Source organism: Lipomyces japonicus (genome assembly GCF_038497905.1).
Source record: "Lipomyces japonicus strain CBS 7319 unplaced genomic scaffold V1514scaffold_5, whole genome shotgun sequence".
Taxonomy (NCBI): Eukaryota; Fungi; Ascomycota; class Lipomycetes; order Lipomycetales; family Lipomycetaceae; genus Lipomyces; species Lipomyces japonicus.
The window spans coordinates 234,112-252,956 of NW_027117817.1; the positions used below are offsets into that span (position 1 = coordinate 234,112).

Genomic DNA, 18,845 nt, shown 5'->3' on the forward strand with positions numbered 1-18,845 from the left:
AGCCAACATCGCGCACATTACAAAGGCCGCCTTTTTCTTTGCGTCTTACGACCAAACTTCGAGGGAGGCTTCTGAGGGGTTGGCATAGCCATTTCAACCGGGATGCTGCAATTTCGAATCTTGATGTGACGTTGCGAATCCCAACACCAACCCCCCTCCCGGGGACCCCCGGCAGTGCGCCCAAATCTTGGGTCTCTCAGACGCCACAAACCGCTGCTGAGGTTATTTCGCAGTTGAATCTAATCAAAGATTGAGTGACTAGGCACCAAAGAAGCTCCCCGATGCCAGCTTTGAAGTCTGTTGGCCGGCCAGTTCGTAAAGGCTGTAGTAACAAATAGCCACCAGCTAAAGGATGAAGTCAAGGCACTTCGAGAGGCCAATGAGGCCCTCTAGAAGCGCTGGAGGGCTAAAAGCACCCGATCGCAAGATTTAGGACTCCTTACGGGTGAGGAAGCCAGCTAGCTTTGATGGAAAAGGGTGTGGTTGAAGAGGAAGGACGTGTCGAAGATGTGGGGGAGGGGGCGGGCGCGCGACTCTGTCACATTTGCCGTAAGGCCGGCTACAATGCAAGAACTTGCCCAGGGACTGAAAATATATTTATTTTATCGGATTCCGGCTAGTTTAGAGGGGGTGAATAGTATTAAGAGGGTGTCAGGAAAAGTGGCACGCGGAGTGGTAATCTACGTTAATACAAGTAATACAATACAAGTCCAAGCTTCTGTGATAATATAACAATGTCCTACAGATCATTTAACTATATGGTTCAAGCGAAGCATGTTTGAAATTTTGTTAAATTGCGGCAATCTATGTCTTGAAGAAGGATATGTTAACGTCGTTTAATTGCGCACACTAAACTGTAGATGCAACGTTTTAAAACATTATGTGCATTTCGGGGAGTTTTAAACAGGGCTCTAAATGCGATTTAAATTTAATTTTTGCTTCTGGATTTCAGTTAGTATAACATACATTAAAAAGTTATGACTGCATCTTGTCCATTGCAATCATGAAAACTGTCTTAAGCTGCAGTGCACATCAGCCATTTATTATGTTCTATTGAGATAAATTAACCTTATATCCATGAATTTTCACATTTCTATGCCTTCAGCAATCCAGTTTCATCTGGCTTAAACCATTCCTTCTCTAAATCATGCCAAACCGCTCGTGCAATAGCCTTTGCACTATCCGTCGAATTGGATTTTGCTTCAATATAAACTTTCAATTTCGGTTCGGTACCACTTCCCCTAATCGTTATACGCACATTGTCATCTAGACTGCAAGTTATCATTTGCGAACTTTTAGAAACTGGTAACAATGGCACATGGTCAGGTGTCGAAGAATCATAGCCAATTGTCAAATCTCTCCAATATGTAACCTTGCGGGCACCAACAGTTTCAGGATATTGATATAAGCCTTCTTCAGAATTCTTAATTGAGCGAATACCTGCAAAAACCCTTTCTGTAACTGCTGGATCGAGAGACACATAATAAGAATTATTGCTTTCAAAGTAACCATATTTCAAATAGATTTCATTCAAAAGTTGGAGTACTCCTTCCGCCGGCGGTACGTCCTTAAAGATCGACGACGCCCAGTCAACCAACTTCAAAAAAACAAGTGTAGCACTAATTCCGTCTTTATCATGAAGTCCCTCAAACATATAACCTATAGCTTCTTCAAAAGCAAATGGAACTACGTAGCCTTTCTTTTCAAGCTCCAGCGCCCTGTTTCCAATCCATTTGAAGCCAGTCAAAGTTTCTTCATAATAAAATCCTTCTACTTCGGCGAAAGCACTTAAAATTCGCGAAGATGCAGTCGAGTTCAACATGGCTAGGTTTTTGTCTTTCTTAGATTGATATATATAGTAGGCAAACAAAATACCAATCTCGTTTCCGTTAAGCTGCACCCACTTTCCATTTTTTCCTTTAACTGCTGCATTAAATCTATCCGCGTCTGGGTCACTAGCAAGCACAATAGATATTAAATGTTCATCTGCAAATTTTATTGGTAAATCCAATGCACCATGTTCTTCTGGATTTGGAAATTTAACAGTTGGAAAATCTGGATCAGGTTCTGACTGTTCAGGGAAATTGAAAAAATTAACACCAGGACTAGCTCCCACCAATGCTGTTGCTTTAAGCGCATATGGAAGACCAACGCCATGCATTGGTGTATATACAAACTTTAAAGCAGGATCAATATGTTTTCCACTAAAATAGAAACATGTAAGTAAAATGAAAAAGCTCAGAAAGGCTACAATCACTTACCCTGCAAGCTTAGCAAGTACCGTGAAGTACGCATCTTCAATTTGCTTTAATGGTCGTTCAACCAAAGATGAACTATTCACCAGATCCTTGTTCCAAACCCATGGAACAAGATTCTCGTCAATTGCTTTCGATATGCCCTTATCGTGAGGTGATATGATTTGGCAGCCGTTATCCCAGTACACTTTGTATCCATTATCCGGTGCCGGATTCTAATGTTATTAGATCGCTGAAGCTACAACTACCAAAAGAAAATATCTCACATGACTGGCAGTGATCATTACACCACATGCTGCGCTCAATATCTCCACTCCGAATGGTACGAGAGGGGTGTGTACGAGCTTATCATAGTAATAAACTTTAAAACCTTTTGTAATAAACGCACATGCCGTTAACTGGGCAAAAGCAAGAGAATTGTGGCGATGATCGTGACCAATAACTATCCCCCTTTCTTTTGCGTTGGTGACGGTCCGCTCGACATACGTTGCGAGTCCCTGTCCCAGACATTAGTTGTCTCAATGCGCTATTATTTCTAGTCTCGGCTATATATACCTGAGAAGCTTGCAAAACGGTCAATTCATTCATACGACTAAATCCAGCCTGAAGCTTAGACCTGAGTCCTATATTTAGTTAATAATTTAGTAAACCGTTACATATATTAATGTAATTCTATTGTACCAGCTGTCCCAAACTGAATTCCTACATTTAGAGAAATCAGTGTTAAACTATTTTAAAATTATAGAAGTTTATAAAACATACTATTTCTTAAGCATTTTTCAAGCTCTGCAATATTATTCGCTGCCACCAGCGATTTGATTTCATTGCTGGTGTCTGGGTTCTAACATTATAGAATATGGTTAGGTCAACAATTAAGACAATATTAATCACATACTTGATCAAGGGAAATCCATTCATTAGCAAGATCTTGAATTGATTTCAGCTCAGCCATATACAAAAACTGATGTAATTTATTAAAAAACAAAGTAAAAAGATCGTTGAAGAAGTAGAGAAGTACTATTTTTAAACTCAACCGAAGCTGATCTGATCTCGGGATTGTACACCTGTGCTTTATGATTTTGGGCTATATACGTTAAATAATATTTTTTTCCCCGCGCAAAACATGTATATCAGACCATCTACGATAAAATCCCATTCTACTGGCAACTTATATTTTCTACGATTTAATAAATAAATAAATTAGCTATTATATTTTAAAAAAAAGTGACACACATAAGTGCATTCCTTACTTTATGGTACGCAATAGCTGTTACATTTAGTCTTGGGGTTAGGGGAAACTGAAGGCTCTTTCATTATCCAAGTCCCAATTTATCAATTCTCATAATGCGTACTCATGCAATGAAAAGATGGACATATTTTCTGCTGTTGCTAATCTCGCAGATGATTGCTGCGAATATTACATTTTTTTAGCTGATGATCCGCATAAAAAAGTAACAGATCTTCAAGTAAAGCGAAATAAACTACAAAAAATCGCGGAGCACGCGCGGCAATTGTCAAAACCATGGATTGAAGGGTATATCTGGCAGCGAGAAGGCTTTGATCTTAAGCTAGATGAAACGGCAGGTAAGATTTTTGCATTGAATAGCGATTGAAACTAACTGATTATAGATGAGCCTTGTTTGAAAGGGCTTTCGGAGTTTGGCGACTGCATAGACGATGAATGGTTTATTGTTTTCATTCTTCGGACCTTAAGTAAGGAGCATCCAGATATTTTTATAAAGTAAGCTACATGAGGTTGTTCAAATCTTAATTATTACTAATGGTGAAAGAATCACGGATAATGATGGCGAATTTCTTCTCATCGAAGCTGCCAATGCGATTCCAAAATGGCTTGGTCCTGAAAATGCGGATAACCGGGTGTGGATTTATAAAGGCAACGTGTGTATTATTCCAGAAGACGCTGAATCAATTTCATTCAAGGCTTTTAGTATTTCTAAAGCTTTGGGGTTTCTTAATGACCATCCGCAAGATTTATATCGACCAAAAATTCTGCAGGATGAAGCATTTTCCAGAATACAAGCATATCCGCAAGCTGCAAAATCACATATCCACAGGGCTAGAGTTATTCTACCAAGGACGGCTGCGCAAATTCTTTATAACTATCCTGCGTACATTGCACCAATATCAGAGTCGTTTATGTTACGAGATCCAATTACTATGAAAGTATGCGACAAAATGCCGAATTTTCCACCAGAAGATAGCGTGGAATGTACGATCAAGTTCACGAAATTGATTTATGCACAGTTGAAGGCACAAAGAATTGTTCCGCTTGCAAAATTTAATCTCCCAAAGCGTGAGGAGAAAGACTACGACAAAGCTGAGCTCGGGATGAAAGTCGCTTGTGGACTTGAGATGTTATTCGCTATTCCACCAAGCAGTGATGGGAAATTGTCTAAAATTAAGACAGAAATTGAGGAAATTTTAAAAAAAACAAAATCTTCCACAAATGAGGAAATATCAAAATGGGATACCGATGAAGACTCAGATAATTGGCTTGACATGGATTTCAGTCAGTTAGAAGATATGCTAAACTTTGAACATGGTATACCATCTGTTGATACTGAAGATAATGCAACCACACAACAAGAAGTATTGGAGTCTCAACAAAAAGTAAAAGCTCTGGTCGACAAGCTCCGAAGGTTTACAGAGGATGAGAATGCTGGCTTGGATGGTGTTGAATTTGAAGAGTAAGTAGACTGACATTGGGTAAAGTATTAAATAGACTACTAACTCAAAAAAGTGAATTTTCTGAAAGCGATGGAGAGGATAACGATAATCTAAGTGATGATGGTAGTATGCCAAATTCTAGTAGGATCGAGGAGATCGAACCGAACGACGATGTAAACGAGGATGAATTTCTCGAATTCTTTCTCAAGGAAGCACTGAATCTTTCACCCGAGGAAATAGAACAGTTTCGAAGTGATGCAGTTGAAGATACCGAGCCCACTGCGGAGCAAATTGAACATGAACTACGTGAAAAGGGTATTCTTGGTGAAGATGAGGATGATGATTTGGCCATTGTGCAAAGCCTACTTAATAGCATAAAAAGTCAAGAAGGTGGTGCAGGTCCTGGCAGTAATCTTTTATCCTTACTCGGTCGCGGTGTACTATAATGTCGAGCCTTCCAATTAAGTTTCTTAACACATCTGTTTTTATTATACAAAACGCCCAAATATCTTACAAATCAAAATCATCAAAAATAGTTAAATTAATTTCTCCATCAGCTATCGGAGCCTCATTTTTCTCGTCTGAATTGGCAGTAATATTTTCCAATTCTTTCGTGACGTCAATCGTTTTGGAAACCTTTTTCTGATCTGAATTGTGCGTCGCATTCTGTGGCTTAGCGGTATTTTTTAGGCCTTTCCGTTTCCTTCTCTGTTCCCTTTTCTTCGCAGTCCGTTCGGCATCTTTTTCCTTTAAAGCTTGCCTTCTCTCATTAAACTCTTGCGTAACCCGTTCCTTCGTGCGTTCTTCTTCAAATGCCTTTTCTCTTGCCATTTCACGCCGCCGTGCCTCTTTGTAAACATGAAACTCACCCGATCCAGCACCGGAGCTCGAACCTTGCACATTCGAAACAAACGCTGGAGGAGGTTTTATTCGTTCTGAAGGCGTTTTTAATTGTGGAATATATATTTTCCGGTTCGGATTTTTGTTTAGTGTATCTAGCTGCGTTCGCAAGCCCGCATAAGGGTCATCCACTCGTGTTCGTTTTGCTGTTCTCTCAGTGTCTTCATCTCTTTCAGGTCTGTTACCGTTTAGCACATTTTCGACCTTAACTCCTAGTCGGGGCCCCATCTTTGTCTCACAGATTGTTCGTATAGTTTTCTCCTGACATATATGTACAAATCATTCATCGACCAAGGCTCACAAAGGTTTAAAGAACGAAATAACTAAAGCAGGGTAATTTCACAGTTATAGACTTTTCTAAGCTATAAGTTACTAATTGGCTCGAATGTGTTACCGGCTATAAAATGATATCTCACAAGAGTCCAAAAATTATGTCCAATAACTAATACAATATACATCTTAACATGATCTAGTGCTTTTTGCTCTTCTTTCCCTTTTTACCGCCTGATTTTTCCAAATTTTTTAATTCATCCTCGTATATCTTGGACGCGCTGATCTCTTCATTCTTTCGTTTTTTGTCTCTACTCTTCACGCTCACAACACCCTTGCTGTCTTTCACAATCTTACCTGCAACCTTGTTTGAAATATCCCATTCGGAAGGATCCGTGTTAATCGCATATTGGTTAAGATCAAGGGCATTAATTAACTCTCGCTGCTTTTCCTTTAACCCATCTAAAACCTCTGCACCGGCATCGGCAAGATCATCGGCCAGTCGTTGGGTGAGAGGAACAAACCCACTGGCAAAATCATCACCTAAAACTTCCTCCTCCTCTTCAGCAGGCGCAACTGCTTCATCAAATCTTTCGTTCTTCACAACCTTTAATGATTGACTGTCGTATAATTCATCTTCAACAGCCCGTTCAAGCACACCCCGGAAGAACGTAGACACTTTACGCACACATTTAGCAAACATAGCAAGAACCTGACTAGAAGGTAATTTGAGTTCGCGTTCTAATGAAGTAACATCTTTCTTCTGAAGAGCAAGGCCAAGAAGAATTGTAGACTGAATTGCTGACAATTTGATCTCTTCAACGTCGTCTTCCTCACCACCGGTTCGAGCCCGAAGTTTGCGAAGAAAGTAAAGTTGGGCAATAAAAGGAAGAAGGTCAACAATAACATGATAATCAGTCAAGTTGTTCGCATATGATTCTAACCTCTTAAGATCATAAGGAGAAAACAAATCATCTACCTCTCTCTTAGACACGGTGTGAGACTCGCTCTTAAGAGTTGCGGACTCGAGAACAGAGAGACCAGTGACCGCCGAGAAGTCTCTAAACTCGTAAGCCAAAAGTTGCAAAAATCTCTTTCGGAAATCAGAAGTGAACCCATCAAGCCATTCAGACCCATCAGCGCCATCCTTTTGATTCAGTGTCTTGATCATTACGCATGTATGTTCTCCAGTAAGTTCATTTGAAGTTTGTCGCACGTAAACAGGCTTATAGCCTCCTCTCTTCCAAAATTTGAGTAGCTGTTGGGTTAATCCATATGATACACCCAAATAATCCAATCTTGAAGCTGGTTTTTCATCTAGCTTCAAAAGCAAAGGAGGCATAGATTTTGAATCTCGGACCTTGATCTGCTCAGTCTTTAAATTTTCTTCCCTTAAATCTTCGTCTGTAACTCTTGGAAGTGAAGATTCCCCACTTGAGATATTTGTCTCCTTCGAAAAATCACCAAATTTGCCTTCATAATATTCAGTCAATAACTGCATAGCACGAGAACCATAACCCATCTTTGTGTATTCAGGATTGGTTGCAATTCTGACCACACGGGCACCAGATAAAGAAGCAAATTCCGTATCTTGAAACTGTTGTGAAACGATCCATGGAATTAAATCACCCGCCTCCCGTTTGCCGCGATTAAGATTATTCATGATACTCTGCTTAGAGATCTCACCTTCCAATGCCAACTGTATAACACAGAGAGGTTCAGGAAGTCGATTATCATTCTCGTCAGTAGGAGGAAGTAAAACAAATAGTTGATGAGCTGGTGCATCTGATAATAACTGTAAATCATTTGGGGAATTTTTGTAATGACTTGCGACATATAATGCCATCATTCGATGCAGGAATGCTTCTGAAACTGGATGATAGGAAAATAGTGCATCTCTATTGACATAGTATAGTTGACAATCGTTTGGATGCGCAAATCGTTTTTTTGGAATACTATTAGAAACACCTGTCGGTATGGTTGCATCAAGACATAAAAGTTTGTTTAGCCACTTTTCGACTGGATCACCAGGAGCATATCGAATAGGCTCATTTAACTCAATTTCACGCAATGTGCGATTTCCAAGCCCAGAGGGAGTATCTTTAGATTTAGTATTCGCTTTTCCAGAACGGTCAACAATTTCGGCTGTGTTGCTTGTATTCTCTATCTTAGAAGAACCCCTTGATTGCTCTCTCAATTGTTGAATAAGTTTCAATGACAACGATCTACCTGTACCTTCATAACCGTTGATCGTAGATGCCATGAATACTAAGTATGGACCAATAAGCTGTCTGACCAGAGGTAGCGGAATTGCAGCAGCTTCATCAATCACAACAAGCTCGGCTTGACCAAGAGTATGAGCATCTTGTGGACGAATATATTGAATAGTTTGCCGATGTGACCTAAAAATATTTACTCTAATAATTGCCTTGTTGAATTCAGGATCCGTGGACTGAAGAATATCGTAGTCTAAGTGTTCATCATAACCCAATGCATCAAATCCTTTAAAAATAAACTCAAACAAAGTCTTTAGATTTTCTGGCGATGGAGATGTAATAAATATGTTTGAGTAGCCATGCGTAACAGCAGCAGCAACAGCCAAACCCATTGCTGCAGATTTACCCCGTCCTCGACCAGCAGTTAACGAAACGGTGCTTCGAAGTGTCTTCTCTGCGATTACATCAATAAACGTTAAAACAGCCTTTGCTTGATCAACTGTTTTTGCAACAGATACAAGAGCACCAGCAGGTTGCACGTCAGCAAGGCTTTCCTTAACGTCCCTCAGCTCTGCAGCTTCTTTAGAAATACTTTCATCGTCCTCGTCTGGGGGAGGCAAAGCCTTGACATTTTTTGCACCCGATATGGGTAATACATTTAGTTCATCATCGACAACCAAACAACTCTCGCATGATCCCAATGACAGAATAAAGCGTTCATTGAATCGAGCCACAACGTCGTCATGTGCTTCAGTTCTATACCTTGCATGGATATCCATTGTCATCGTGTAGAGTTGCTTCAAACTGGACATAGTTTTTAACAGTATAACAACGAGTCCACCGCCCTGAACTGTTTCAATCGTGCGAGCAAGCAAATTCGGAGTCAGCGCCTCAAAATCTTGCAGAATGCACATGCCATATGTGTTTCCAAGAATTTTCTCTGTTTCTTTATAGTATACATATCGGATGTTCTGAAGACTGACAAACAGTTCAAATGGATCTTCGGAGTTTGTTTCCCTAATGCCCCTTTTAATATCTTTCTTGATCTTATTCTCACGCTTTTTACGATGACTATCTCATAGTATTAATAATATGCTTCGAAAAACTTTCAAAAATAAGCTTGATCACCCACCTTGTAAAACCCAATAATTTGTTCTTATAAGCCCATAATACAGATTTGTTCATTTTAATATCGACAGAGGACAGTAAATAATGTAAATTTGGTAGTTGATCTCGAGCATGATCTCCAATGATCACGAAGAAACTGCGTTTTCGTTCCTTCAGGTTAAACGTCAGAACTGTTAGTTCATGAAAATAAAAAAAAACTCACTTGAACGCCATTGCGAATTAGCGTCGGAATACGAGCGTCGATTGCTTTCTTGACCATCTCTTATCCCTACTTTGCAACTTTCCCTTCAAACTAAATCTCTGATTAATGGCACAGCTTAACTCAAGAAAAATATTTTGCAGTTGGGAGAAACTCTTGACATAAATGTGCAATATACATTTGCATAAACTGTGCGGCTCAAATTTTCAGGGGGCTCTCATATACTTTAATGTTGCCGTTCTCATTTCCAAATATTTATTCGTACTAACCATCTATTTTCTTTGTATAACCCCAATAAATACAATTAACTAATTGTAATAGTTGGTACTAATAAAAAGTTGGGGCCAGCCCAAGATATATGAAGCCCGTAAATTTTTCAAATACTAAATAGAGGTCTTTGCCATAAAAAAATAAAATCGTCATAATATATACACTCAAAACTTGAATATTCATCGCCTAATATCTATCTACACCAAGACCAAGTCCTGAAGTTTCAGAAACTTCTACTCCTCCCCTCATTGCTTCAAATGCACCATCAACAACCCTACCCCGGATTTGCAGATTTGGCGACAAATAAAATATAAGTGCAGACAGAAGCGATACTGATAATATGATGCCCGTTATTCTCTTTCTTTGCTTAAATTTCAGACTTGAATAGTATCTCCTGTATCCGTTTGAATCCGCAGCTTGAAACAAAGCAACCATAGGCGATTTTCCAAATCGGTAGCCAAATAAACCCATTAGTGCAATCAGATATCCAAGAACTTGTAACTTTGAAATAGGCGTCCACCAAATTAATGACGATATAAGAACAAGAACAATATCTTTAAGAATTCCGCAAAGAGTAAGAATCAATGAAGAGGTTTTTCCAATTAAAAATACAACAGAGACGTTCAAAAAAAACGCAGCAGATGCATTCAATAATAAAGTAATTGCTCCTAGATTCTGCAAATTTTTAAAAGTGAGCTCCGAGCTTTCTGAGGACAAATAAAATAGTATCAAATTCGTCACAGCACACACAGGTGCAAAGTGATAAAGGCTCACCAAAGGGTCCATGACCTGTAATTTTTTTTTTGAATTGTATGGCACACTCTCTGATTCCTTATCAGATACTGGAGAGTGGAGTAGTTTGTTCATCAGCACTAACCTTAAGGCCTCAAAAAAAATCCCTACCAACTCGCAAACTACTCCTTTAAATGAGAAGTTTACCTCACCAAATGAAGCGATAAATACACCGAACACAATTATCCAAATATTTACCAATGTGTCCCATCTGAAGGTTTCGACCCCTAGAAAGTAAGAAATAATAAAAACAGCAACAGGAGTAGTCGCTTTCAGCATTTGAATGAACGATATATTGAGATATATGTATGCCTGATTGTTGCACACTAGCGAAAATGAGTAAAATATAGCAATTGGGACGATACGTTTGTAGTAAACATCGTTTGAGATATCAAGTGATCGAGAGTGATAAAGAGATGTTGTGCGTGACAAAATTTGAGTGGCTATTGCTGAAAATACAAGATGCCATGTTGTGAGAAAAATTGCTAAGTAGTGTTAACATTGAATTACGGATACCACATTCACCCCGAATAAGATAGAACGAGAAAAAAATTATTTTAAGCAAATTACGCTAGAGCTGGTAAAGAAAGAAAACATACGGAATGCTAAAAAAGAATTAGAACCCTGCTACTGGTATTTAGCAAGAACTTACGAAACCGGGAATTGTATAGAATGCTCTTGTTATAGAGAATGACAAAAGACGATATTCCGATCCACAATCTAATAACTACAGTTAAATAACCACTCAACAATAAAAGCAAGTAACATACTTACACGACAGGAGTAGTAGGGTTGCTAGCTTTAAAAGATCTCGCTGACGAAAGAAGAGGCAATCCTGCTGCGCTCTTCTCAGATTGTGCAGAAGCCATGTAAATAATGCTAAAATGAAACCAGTACAATGCAACAACGAAAAAATTAAAAAAATAAAAAAAAAAAATTCCTAGCCCATATGACGTCAAACAAACAGACCGACGTTCTAAAAGGTTGACGTTTGAGTAACTAGTTGGCAAACCGTCGTGATCTAAGCAAAATATGGAAACCGAAACGTGATACCAGGGGTCGATGAGCAGCCAAATTCTGTGGCTGAAGCATAACTGCGCATGTTTGTGATGCTTTGAGCAAGTTGGCAGTGTAGTAATTCCAAGAATGTGTTGCTAATGCAAAAAGTAAATCTCAAAAACTTGTAATTTGCAATTAAAAAATTATTTTTAAAAATTTCAAAAACAATTTACTACAATGTTTAAAGCTAAAATTATTTAAATTGGTGTTTGGGTATATATTTAGCATTCTGTAGGAAAATCTGGCAGACCTGCTTGCTGAGCAAGGCTTTCCTTAAAGCACCCCCTGAAATTCGTAGCATTTGCAAGTAGCGGGAATTTTTTTTATCTCAAAAAAGGACAACTAAGCCCTCGAGTGTATTAGTTTCTAACTAAGAAAATTGATAGATAGTATAAATGACTAAGTAAATGAAAGATTGATAGATGTAATTAGATTGAAATCCATCCAGAGAGAGAAACAAAAAAAATTGAGAAACACGAAGCAGAAAACAAGGAAGAAACATTGAAAAGCAAACTAATAAACATTTTTTTTTTCCTTTTCTTGCGGGAATATATGAAACGCATATAAATATTATGTATAAACTATAAATTGTTGCATATACTCAGATGACAGATGCTGGTGCAGATGAAAATGCTTCAACTAAAGTTCTTGATTTTATGATCATACATGCCAGCTATTTTCAACCATACAAAAAGCATAACGTTTGCTGTCTAACTGCAGCCACAACACAGCTCCTAGAAAAGGAAAATCATAAAGATTGTTTATTAAAATTTAACAAAAGGTTGTTGCATTTTTTGCCACAAGTTGCTACACATCTCATCGACTTATTCATTTAATCCACTGACCACTTGCCATTGATGCCTTAAGTTCCATATAAGCCATTTGTAAGTCTGTTAACATTTGCATGGCTATGTATTCATTACAACCCATCTGTTCAATCAATCATTATTAAAATTTTTAACGATAGCAAAAGTCGCAAGTTTCCCTTATGTGGAGCACGATAGATCCATAAATTATTTTAATTTCTAGATTTTATTTTCAGATCTCAACTACATATACCAATACCATTTGTCACGCAATGCTAGTGACTAAATCAAACAAAACCTTTCATAATCTTCGATAACTTAATTCCTTGTAGATAGACAACGTCATTTTTGATCATGTTCGCGCATGTAAGCATTTCAACAGTATTTTTTAGATGGCATTACTAGTACTAAAACTTTTATAGGTAAACTCTACTTTGGAGCTCCAATAAAACCAAAATTAATAGGCTACGACTTAAAGAATAATCTTTATTCCAGCTAGTGATAAATAATGGCAACTCGCCTGTTCGTGATGCTTAATACAGTATCTAGCGCCCTCATAACCAAAGTGACTCTTCATCCATAAGATCTTTACTAGACAAAATCTCTCAGACTGTTCCACCATTTAAAATGAAAGGATTGTATGGTAAACTTCCATTCGAGGACGCCATGCCAACCAACGTACATGACAAAAGTCGGAAGAAGGAAGAGGAGGAAAAAAGGAGCATGGAGAAAGAATCAAGATTATCAATTATCATTATTATCACTATTATCATCTCAATAAGATTTATCATGAATTCATCATGGTCTTCCGACCCTGCTGCCACGTCACATGATCGCTCACTTTATTGTTGTAAACGTTGTCTTGTTCGTTCGATAATTTGCCAATCTTGAAACTTACTTTGCAGTCTCTTTCTTCAAATGTCCTGCAATAGTTAGATGTCAACCTAAACGTAATTACATTGACTCCAAAGAAGTCAAAGAATCATAAAAAGCTGTAATGGGATCAAGCAAAAAAAATAAAAATACCCTAACCGCGTGCTTTTATATATTGCAGCGTGCTCTTGTTTACAGTATTAAGGTTTAAATTTAATATAATTAGACTTCTATTGCGACGATAACCGTATTTCTTTATTGTTCTAAATCGTCTATACATAAAAATGTATCTGAAACACGTATATGTGTCGTCATTATTATCATGAGCATCATATCAGCTAAAAAAAAGAAATTAAAAAAAAAAAAATGCAATAAATGAATAAATAAATAGTTGCAAAAAACTTTTGCATTTCATGTCATTATTTGTGTAGAAGTAAAGCTTTCTTATGTTATCCAAATAATCGTTTATATGGCAACATATACTCTTCAAGTCATCATCATTCATTTTCACTAATTATCTGAGCCCGAGCTGCTAGCGTAGAAGGCGGTAGCGGTGGAGGAGGAAGCTGAGGTGGCGGCGGATGCGCATCACTTACAGGTCTGTCCCTCATTGCAAGCATTTCCCTTTTTAATTCGCGCTCTGCTGATTCTGCAGCCGCTGCAAGAACACCGACCGATCCAACATCCCATGCAGTTTCTGTGCGACGATGATCCCTAACGCTACTTCTTGGTACTGAAGGTTGGCTTAAGCCAATTCGTGGGTAATGCTCATAACCATGTAAAGTTGCCTCTGAACGATGGCGTACATGACCGTGCCTTTTTTGAGGAGAAAGAGAAGAGAAAGGCGGGAGAGAAGGATGTTTTAATACAGGAGACTTGGCTTGTGACATTTCGCCACTATTCGTAGAGCTTTCAATTATGATAGATTGTTTCCGACGTTTAGGTGACGATTCATCAGATGTAACATGGGTTCGAGTAGGAGACCTAGGAATTCCGTTACCAAGTGGTGGTAGTTTTTCGCGAGAAACAGAAGATGATGACGTAGATGTGTTTGGTTGCCAATGATAAAATTGAATTGTAGTCTGTTGTTGAGGTGGAGGTGTAGGCGAACGCGGCGGTGATTTAAATGATCGATCGGAATGGATTGATGAAGGTTGATTAACTGATACCGGGGGATACAAAGAAACACTACCGGATGAATGTTCAGTTGACAAATAGGAGTTGGGCTGTTGACCGCCTGCCTGGCCAATTGTTACTGACGGAGTAGAAACAGTCGGTGGTGGTGGTGGTGGCGGTGGTGGTAGCGGCGGTGGTGGTGGTGGTGCTATAGATGTGCCTTGATTGTGCGTTATTGGAAGTGATTGAACTGATTGAGATCGATGATGTTGTGATCCGGTATAACTGGAACCAGAAGTCGAAACAGCCTTAGGCGTTGTGAAGTCATGCTGCTGGTTCGGTTGCGGCTGTTCTTGCCAGATACGGGCGACATAGTCCCTGATCCACTCTGTTGTAGCACCAGTAACACCATTGCCAACAAATATAAACGGAAGCATTGAAGGAGGTACTCCATATCGTACCCCTTCTCTAAAGAGCTCAAGATCTTTTTTTCGAAGCTCAAGTCGATGCAACTCCTGCTTTGTTCGTTCTTCCTCAGCGCGACGTCGCTCCTCTTCAGCACGAAATGCAAGGGCATGCCGAAGAGACTCATCACTACCATTCCAAGAAGAAGGAAGAAATCCAAGTAGTGAATTAACATTTTCGGCCGGCGGGGATACAGTGGAACGTCTAAGGGGAGATGCGGGTGGCACGGAGCCTATTGACGTAGGTTGCTGGAGCCCCAATTGAGAAGATAACGAAGACGAATGAATATCATGATGTGGCTGTATATTCATGATAATAACATGGGTATTTGACGAACAGAGTGGATGATCGGACTCTGAATACGCCTAAATGTGGTCTTATTTATAACAAGGGTGGCCTTTCGTGATTTCGTGGCTAAAGTGAGTATATAAACGTCGGTGACAAAAGGTCAACATTATCGATAAAGTTTTAGGTTGCGGAACCCAAACAGGGAACAAAGCCCCGACTGGTTCACTGCCACCATCATCCAGCCAATCGACGGTCAGACTAGTGGTTTTGGTTCTGGAGATGGAAGCCAGATCAGGACAAGCTCGAACCCGATCGAGATGACGATAAACCCTAAAGTGGAAGTGCAACGCCCCCTTGCGTCTTGAAGTTTTTTTCCCCGGTTGCAACTTTATTATCTCACTTTTTGTTTTCAGGTCACGCCTTCCCGATAACCCGACCCAATTTATCTGTGACAGCTATAAAGAAGAAGTTTTAAAGTAAGTGATAGGTTTATAATGAATTTACAATCTGTATTTAATAGCCCATTTTGTTTATTTAACGGTCTACTGATCCACAAAGAGGCCTAAGGGTGCGGCAGGTCGCTTTCTATGCGCGACTTTTAAAGTTATTTTACTTAAAATCGTCAGCCACAAATGGTCTGGTATATACATAAATGAACCGTTGTTTATAATACTTGGAGCATTAAAAAATATAGAAAAACTGACATATAATTGTATAAATGAGAGGTTTAAACTATACTAAAACTTAACTCACATACAGATTACATCGTTCAATTTCATTCTCCCCTCGTCAGAAATTTTGATTCTACTATCAAAAAATCTTCACATTAATCTCGGATATTTTTCTCCAAAGCTGCGCAAAAGTGCGCTGAATTGGTGTATGGCGTCATATTCCAAACACTCCATCGTTTCAATGTAATTCTTTTGAACATGTAGGCAAATTCGATATCATGAAACTAAAAGTTTTTGTATCCACTTAATGACTCTCGAGCTTGAACTTTCTGCGAACCAAACCACTTATCTCCAGCATAGCTCTGTTGCAAATTAGCAGATTTCACTTGTGGTGGCGGAAAAAACGGTGCAGCAACATTTGCATTATCCGGGGCCGAACTCATATTAGTTGCTAGTTGAAGCGGTTGCGCACCAGATTGAGGTCCGTTTCTTGAACTAGAAAATACTGCCTCATACGTATTCTGTCCTCCAAGCAAGCCATGTGGCATGCCAAAAGCTGAAAATCCAGAAGGTGTAGTATTGAACGACCCCGCCCATGTTGCTTGCTTAGCCTGATTCGGTAACTTGGGCGTTTCTAGTTTTCTCCTTCCGGTAAACAAAATTTCATCAGGTTGCTTTGGCAGCGGTGTCTCTTCAACCAATGAATCTACCATTGCATGCATCATGTAAGACAATCCTCTCTCTTCCGAAGTCACAGATCCGACAATGCTTCCATTTCCATGGTGCACCTGTGCAAAATCGGTTCCTATAGGTGTTCTTGGAACTTGCAATGTAACCGTATCAAGTCTTCGGTCTGAGCCTATCGGTGGTAAAGATGAGACCATATCGGCAGGGGTGGAAGAAATTTTAGAAGGAGAATACGTAAACTTCGAATCTTCATACAATAATGGAACTTCAATTCTCTCCGAGAGTGCAATAGCATCCGTTAGCAGAGACGCTATTCGAAGTAGTGTTTCTTCGTGTGGATGCAAATGACTAATACGCTCGTCTTGTTGTGTAAGAGACAACGTCTCTTTGGATCGCAAGCGGAGCGGAACATAGTCCAGCAAGTCAATATCATCCTTTAATAACACATCAGACTCCAGTGTAACATCGCCAAAATATGTTGAAACTAATGACATTGTCGATGCATATTGAAGCCACAGATCACTAATTTTGATCGAACATTCATGATCTTGTTGCTCACTCCCGAGTATATTCACATTGTCTAACAACCAGGTCGAATATATTCGCAAGCCATAAAGTACACGCCTAGCAACCGGAGATATATCAGAAGTGTCTTGCAATTTGCCCCTTGATTGGGAATACGTCTGATTTAATTCATCATCTAAAATTTTTAAAAGCGTGGTAGCAAAAACAATATTGAAAAAAAGCATAGCATTCTCAAATTTTGCCTTGCCTTCTTGTCTTGCTAACCAAAGTGCTGAAATATTGATTAACACCATTTTGGTTAAAATATCAGCTGAGAGCTTTCGATAATTTAAACCTGTGCGTAGATGCTGCAATATTTCAGTTTCTAAGGCATCACTGATGTCTTCGTCCGCAAATACTGTAGCGTGAAATTTCAAATACAAAACCAAAAGCTCCGCAACCATAATTTCATCCTTTCGGCCATCAATTTCCTGTTTCTTTAAAAATTTTTTAAATCCGAGTTGAAGGTTGTCTTTTGCTGTTGGAAATAATTCTGCCGCACATAATGCTCTGTAAAAATGGAAAGTAGCACCCAATACACTTCCTTCCTTAATAGATATCACAGCCATCTGATTATGAGAAAATCCCGCAAACCTCGGCAAAAGTTGCTTTGCAAGGTTGTAATAATTCATTGCTGGTCTCCAATCCTTTTTGTCGCTGATCTCTTGAGACTCCAGATATCTTGATAAATCTCCGAGACATACAAGTGCTCGATTACATGACCGTAATACAAGATCCTTCGTTGTAGAACTTGCCGGTCGAGAGACTGATCTTCTTCTTGACGACCGCTTAAAGTCAAAGTGAAATCGCGAGACAACGGAATTAACTTCTTTAACCACAAATATTTCACCCAAATCGGCAATATATTTCCGATAAAACCCTGATGAGCATTTGATGAACTTGACAAAAGAGTCGTGAAGTTTTCTTGCCTCTACCGGTTTTGATTTTATTTGAGCCTGCGCCTTTGCAAGAATTTTGCGATAAGCCTCAATTATAGGATAATGCACACGAATCCATAACACATTATCAAGATCTTCTTCATGAGCCACGAGTAAATTTTCAAACACTCGAGACGTGATCAAGTCGCGCAACCTACAATCCAGTCAGTCAGTAATGGACATCCGTCAATTAACTACCAATAATCATACTTATTAGCAAGTACATCAACATCACGATGATATGGTGGCTGAACTTTAAGGGCGAGTTTCAGCTCTTTTTGAAGTTCAATAATGTTTGACGGCGGCATATATTTTCTAAAGCAATTAGAATGTCATAAAAAATCAGCAAATAAAAAAAAGTGTTATCGGATAGACATACTGAGCCATAATCAAATCATGAAATACCAACTAGTTAAGCTTTATTAATACTTCGAGACTTGAGAGCTGTTCGAATAGACAATAAATTCCAATACCAGTCAATTAAATGCCAGTTGAATGCGATTACGATATATTGGTTTGTAATTTTCCTTTATGTAATTTTCCTAAATTGCACTTGCAAAAGCTATTTGATACAATTAGCCACACTAAACTTCATATCTGCAAAAGCAAGGCAATTTGAAAAGGTGACGGTTAAAGGATAACAAAATGGTTTCCTTAACT

The 18,845-nt window shown here is 38.9% G+C and overlaps 7 protein-coding genes across 7 annotated transcripts; 1 reads left to right on the forward strand and 6 right to left on the reverse strand.

The window, feature by feature from the left end:
- Positions 1-904: 904 nt before the first annotated feature.
- Positions 905-3,310, reverse strand: V1514DRAFT_325575 (uncharacterized protein). The gene is made up of 7 exons (XM_066926639.1): positions 3,151-3,310; positions 3,018-3,096; positions 2,937-2,957; positions 2,811-2,878; positions 2,522-2,752; positions 2,262-2,470; positions 905-2,204 (listed from the first exon to the last, which is right to left on the reverse strand). The coding sequence occupies exons 1-7, from the start codon at positions 3,205-3,207 to the stop codon at positions 1,094-1,096; spliced, it is 1,776 nt and encodes a 591-aa protein (XP_066785380.1). The 5' UTR covers positions 3,208-3,310; the 3' UTR covers positions 905-1,093.
- Positions 3,311-3,409: 99 nt separating this feature from the next.
- On the forward strand, positions 3,410-5,473 carry V1514DRAFT_302480 (SGT1 protein-domain-containing protein). The gene is made up of 4 exons (XM_066925570.1): positions 3,410-3,839; positions 3,885-3,996; positions 4,046-4,963; positions 5,017-5,473. The coding sequence occupies exons 1-4, from the start codon at positions 3,623-3,625 to the stop codon at positions 5,387-5,389; spliced, it is 1,620 nt and encodes a 539-aa protein (XP_066785381.1). The 5' UTR covers positions 3,410-3,622; the 3' UTR covers positions 5,390-5,473.
- Positions 5,405-6,216, reverse strand: V1514DRAFT_325578 (uncharacterized protein). The gene has a single exon (XM_066926640.1). It carries the CDS (start codon positions 6,069-6,071, stop codon positions 5,454-5,456), a length of 618 nt encoding a protein of 205 aa, XP_066785382.1. The 5' UTR covers positions 6,072-6,216; the 3' UTR covers positions 5,405-5,453.
- V1514DRAFT_325579 (GNAT acetyltransferase 2-domain-containing protein) lies at positions 6,217-9,908 on the reverse strand. Its single transcript, XM_066926641.1, has 3 exons — positions 9,660-9,908; positions 9,462-9,607; positions 6,217-9,400 (listed from the first exon to the last, which is right to left on the reverse strand). The coding sequence occupies exons 1-3, from the start codon at positions 9,714-9,716 to the stop codon at positions 6,313-6,315; spliced, it is 3,291 nt and encodes a 1,096-aa protein (XP_066785383.1). The 5' UTR covers positions 9,717-9,908; the 3' UTR covers positions 6,217-6,312.
- Positions 9,889-11,774, reverse strand: V1514DRAFT_325583 (triose-phosphate transporter family-domain-containing protein). Its single transcript, XM_066926642.1, has 4 exons — positions 11,493-11,774; positions 11,371-11,438; positions 11,318-11,323; positions 9,889-11,203 (listed from the first exon to the last, which is right to left on the reverse strand). The coding sequence occupies exons 1-4, from the start codon at positions 11,585-11,587 to the stop codon at positions 10,113-10,115; spliced, it is 1,260 nt and encodes a 419-aa protein (XP_066785384.1). The 5' UTR covers positions 11,588-11,774; the 3' UTR covers positions 9,889-10,112.
- A 1,910-nt stretch (positions 11,775-13,684) lies between these two features.
- On the reverse strand, positions 13,685-15,628 carry V1514DRAFT_350372 (uncharacterized protein). The gene has a single exon (XM_066929408.1). It carries the CDS (start codon positions 15,346-15,348, stop codon positions 13,954-13,956), a length of 1,395 nt encoding a protein of 464 aa, XP_066785385.1. The 5' UTR covers positions 15,349-15,628; the 3' UTR covers positions 13,685-13,953.
- A 382-nt stretch (positions 15,629-16,010) lies between these two features.
- Positions 16,011-18,839, reverse strand: V1514DRAFT_325590 (uncharacterized protein). Its single transcript, XM_066926643.1, has 3 exons — positions 18,565-18,839; positions 18,396-18,500; positions 16,011-18,339 (listed from the first exon to the last, which is right to left on the reverse strand). The coding sequence occupies exons 1-3, from the start codon at positions 18,570-18,572 to the stop codon at positions 16,281-16,283; spliced, it is 2,172 nt and encodes a 723-aa protein (XP_066785386.1). The 5' UTR covers positions 18,573-18,839; the 3' UTR covers positions 16,011-16,280.
- Positions 18,840-18,845: the final 6 nt, after the last annotated feature.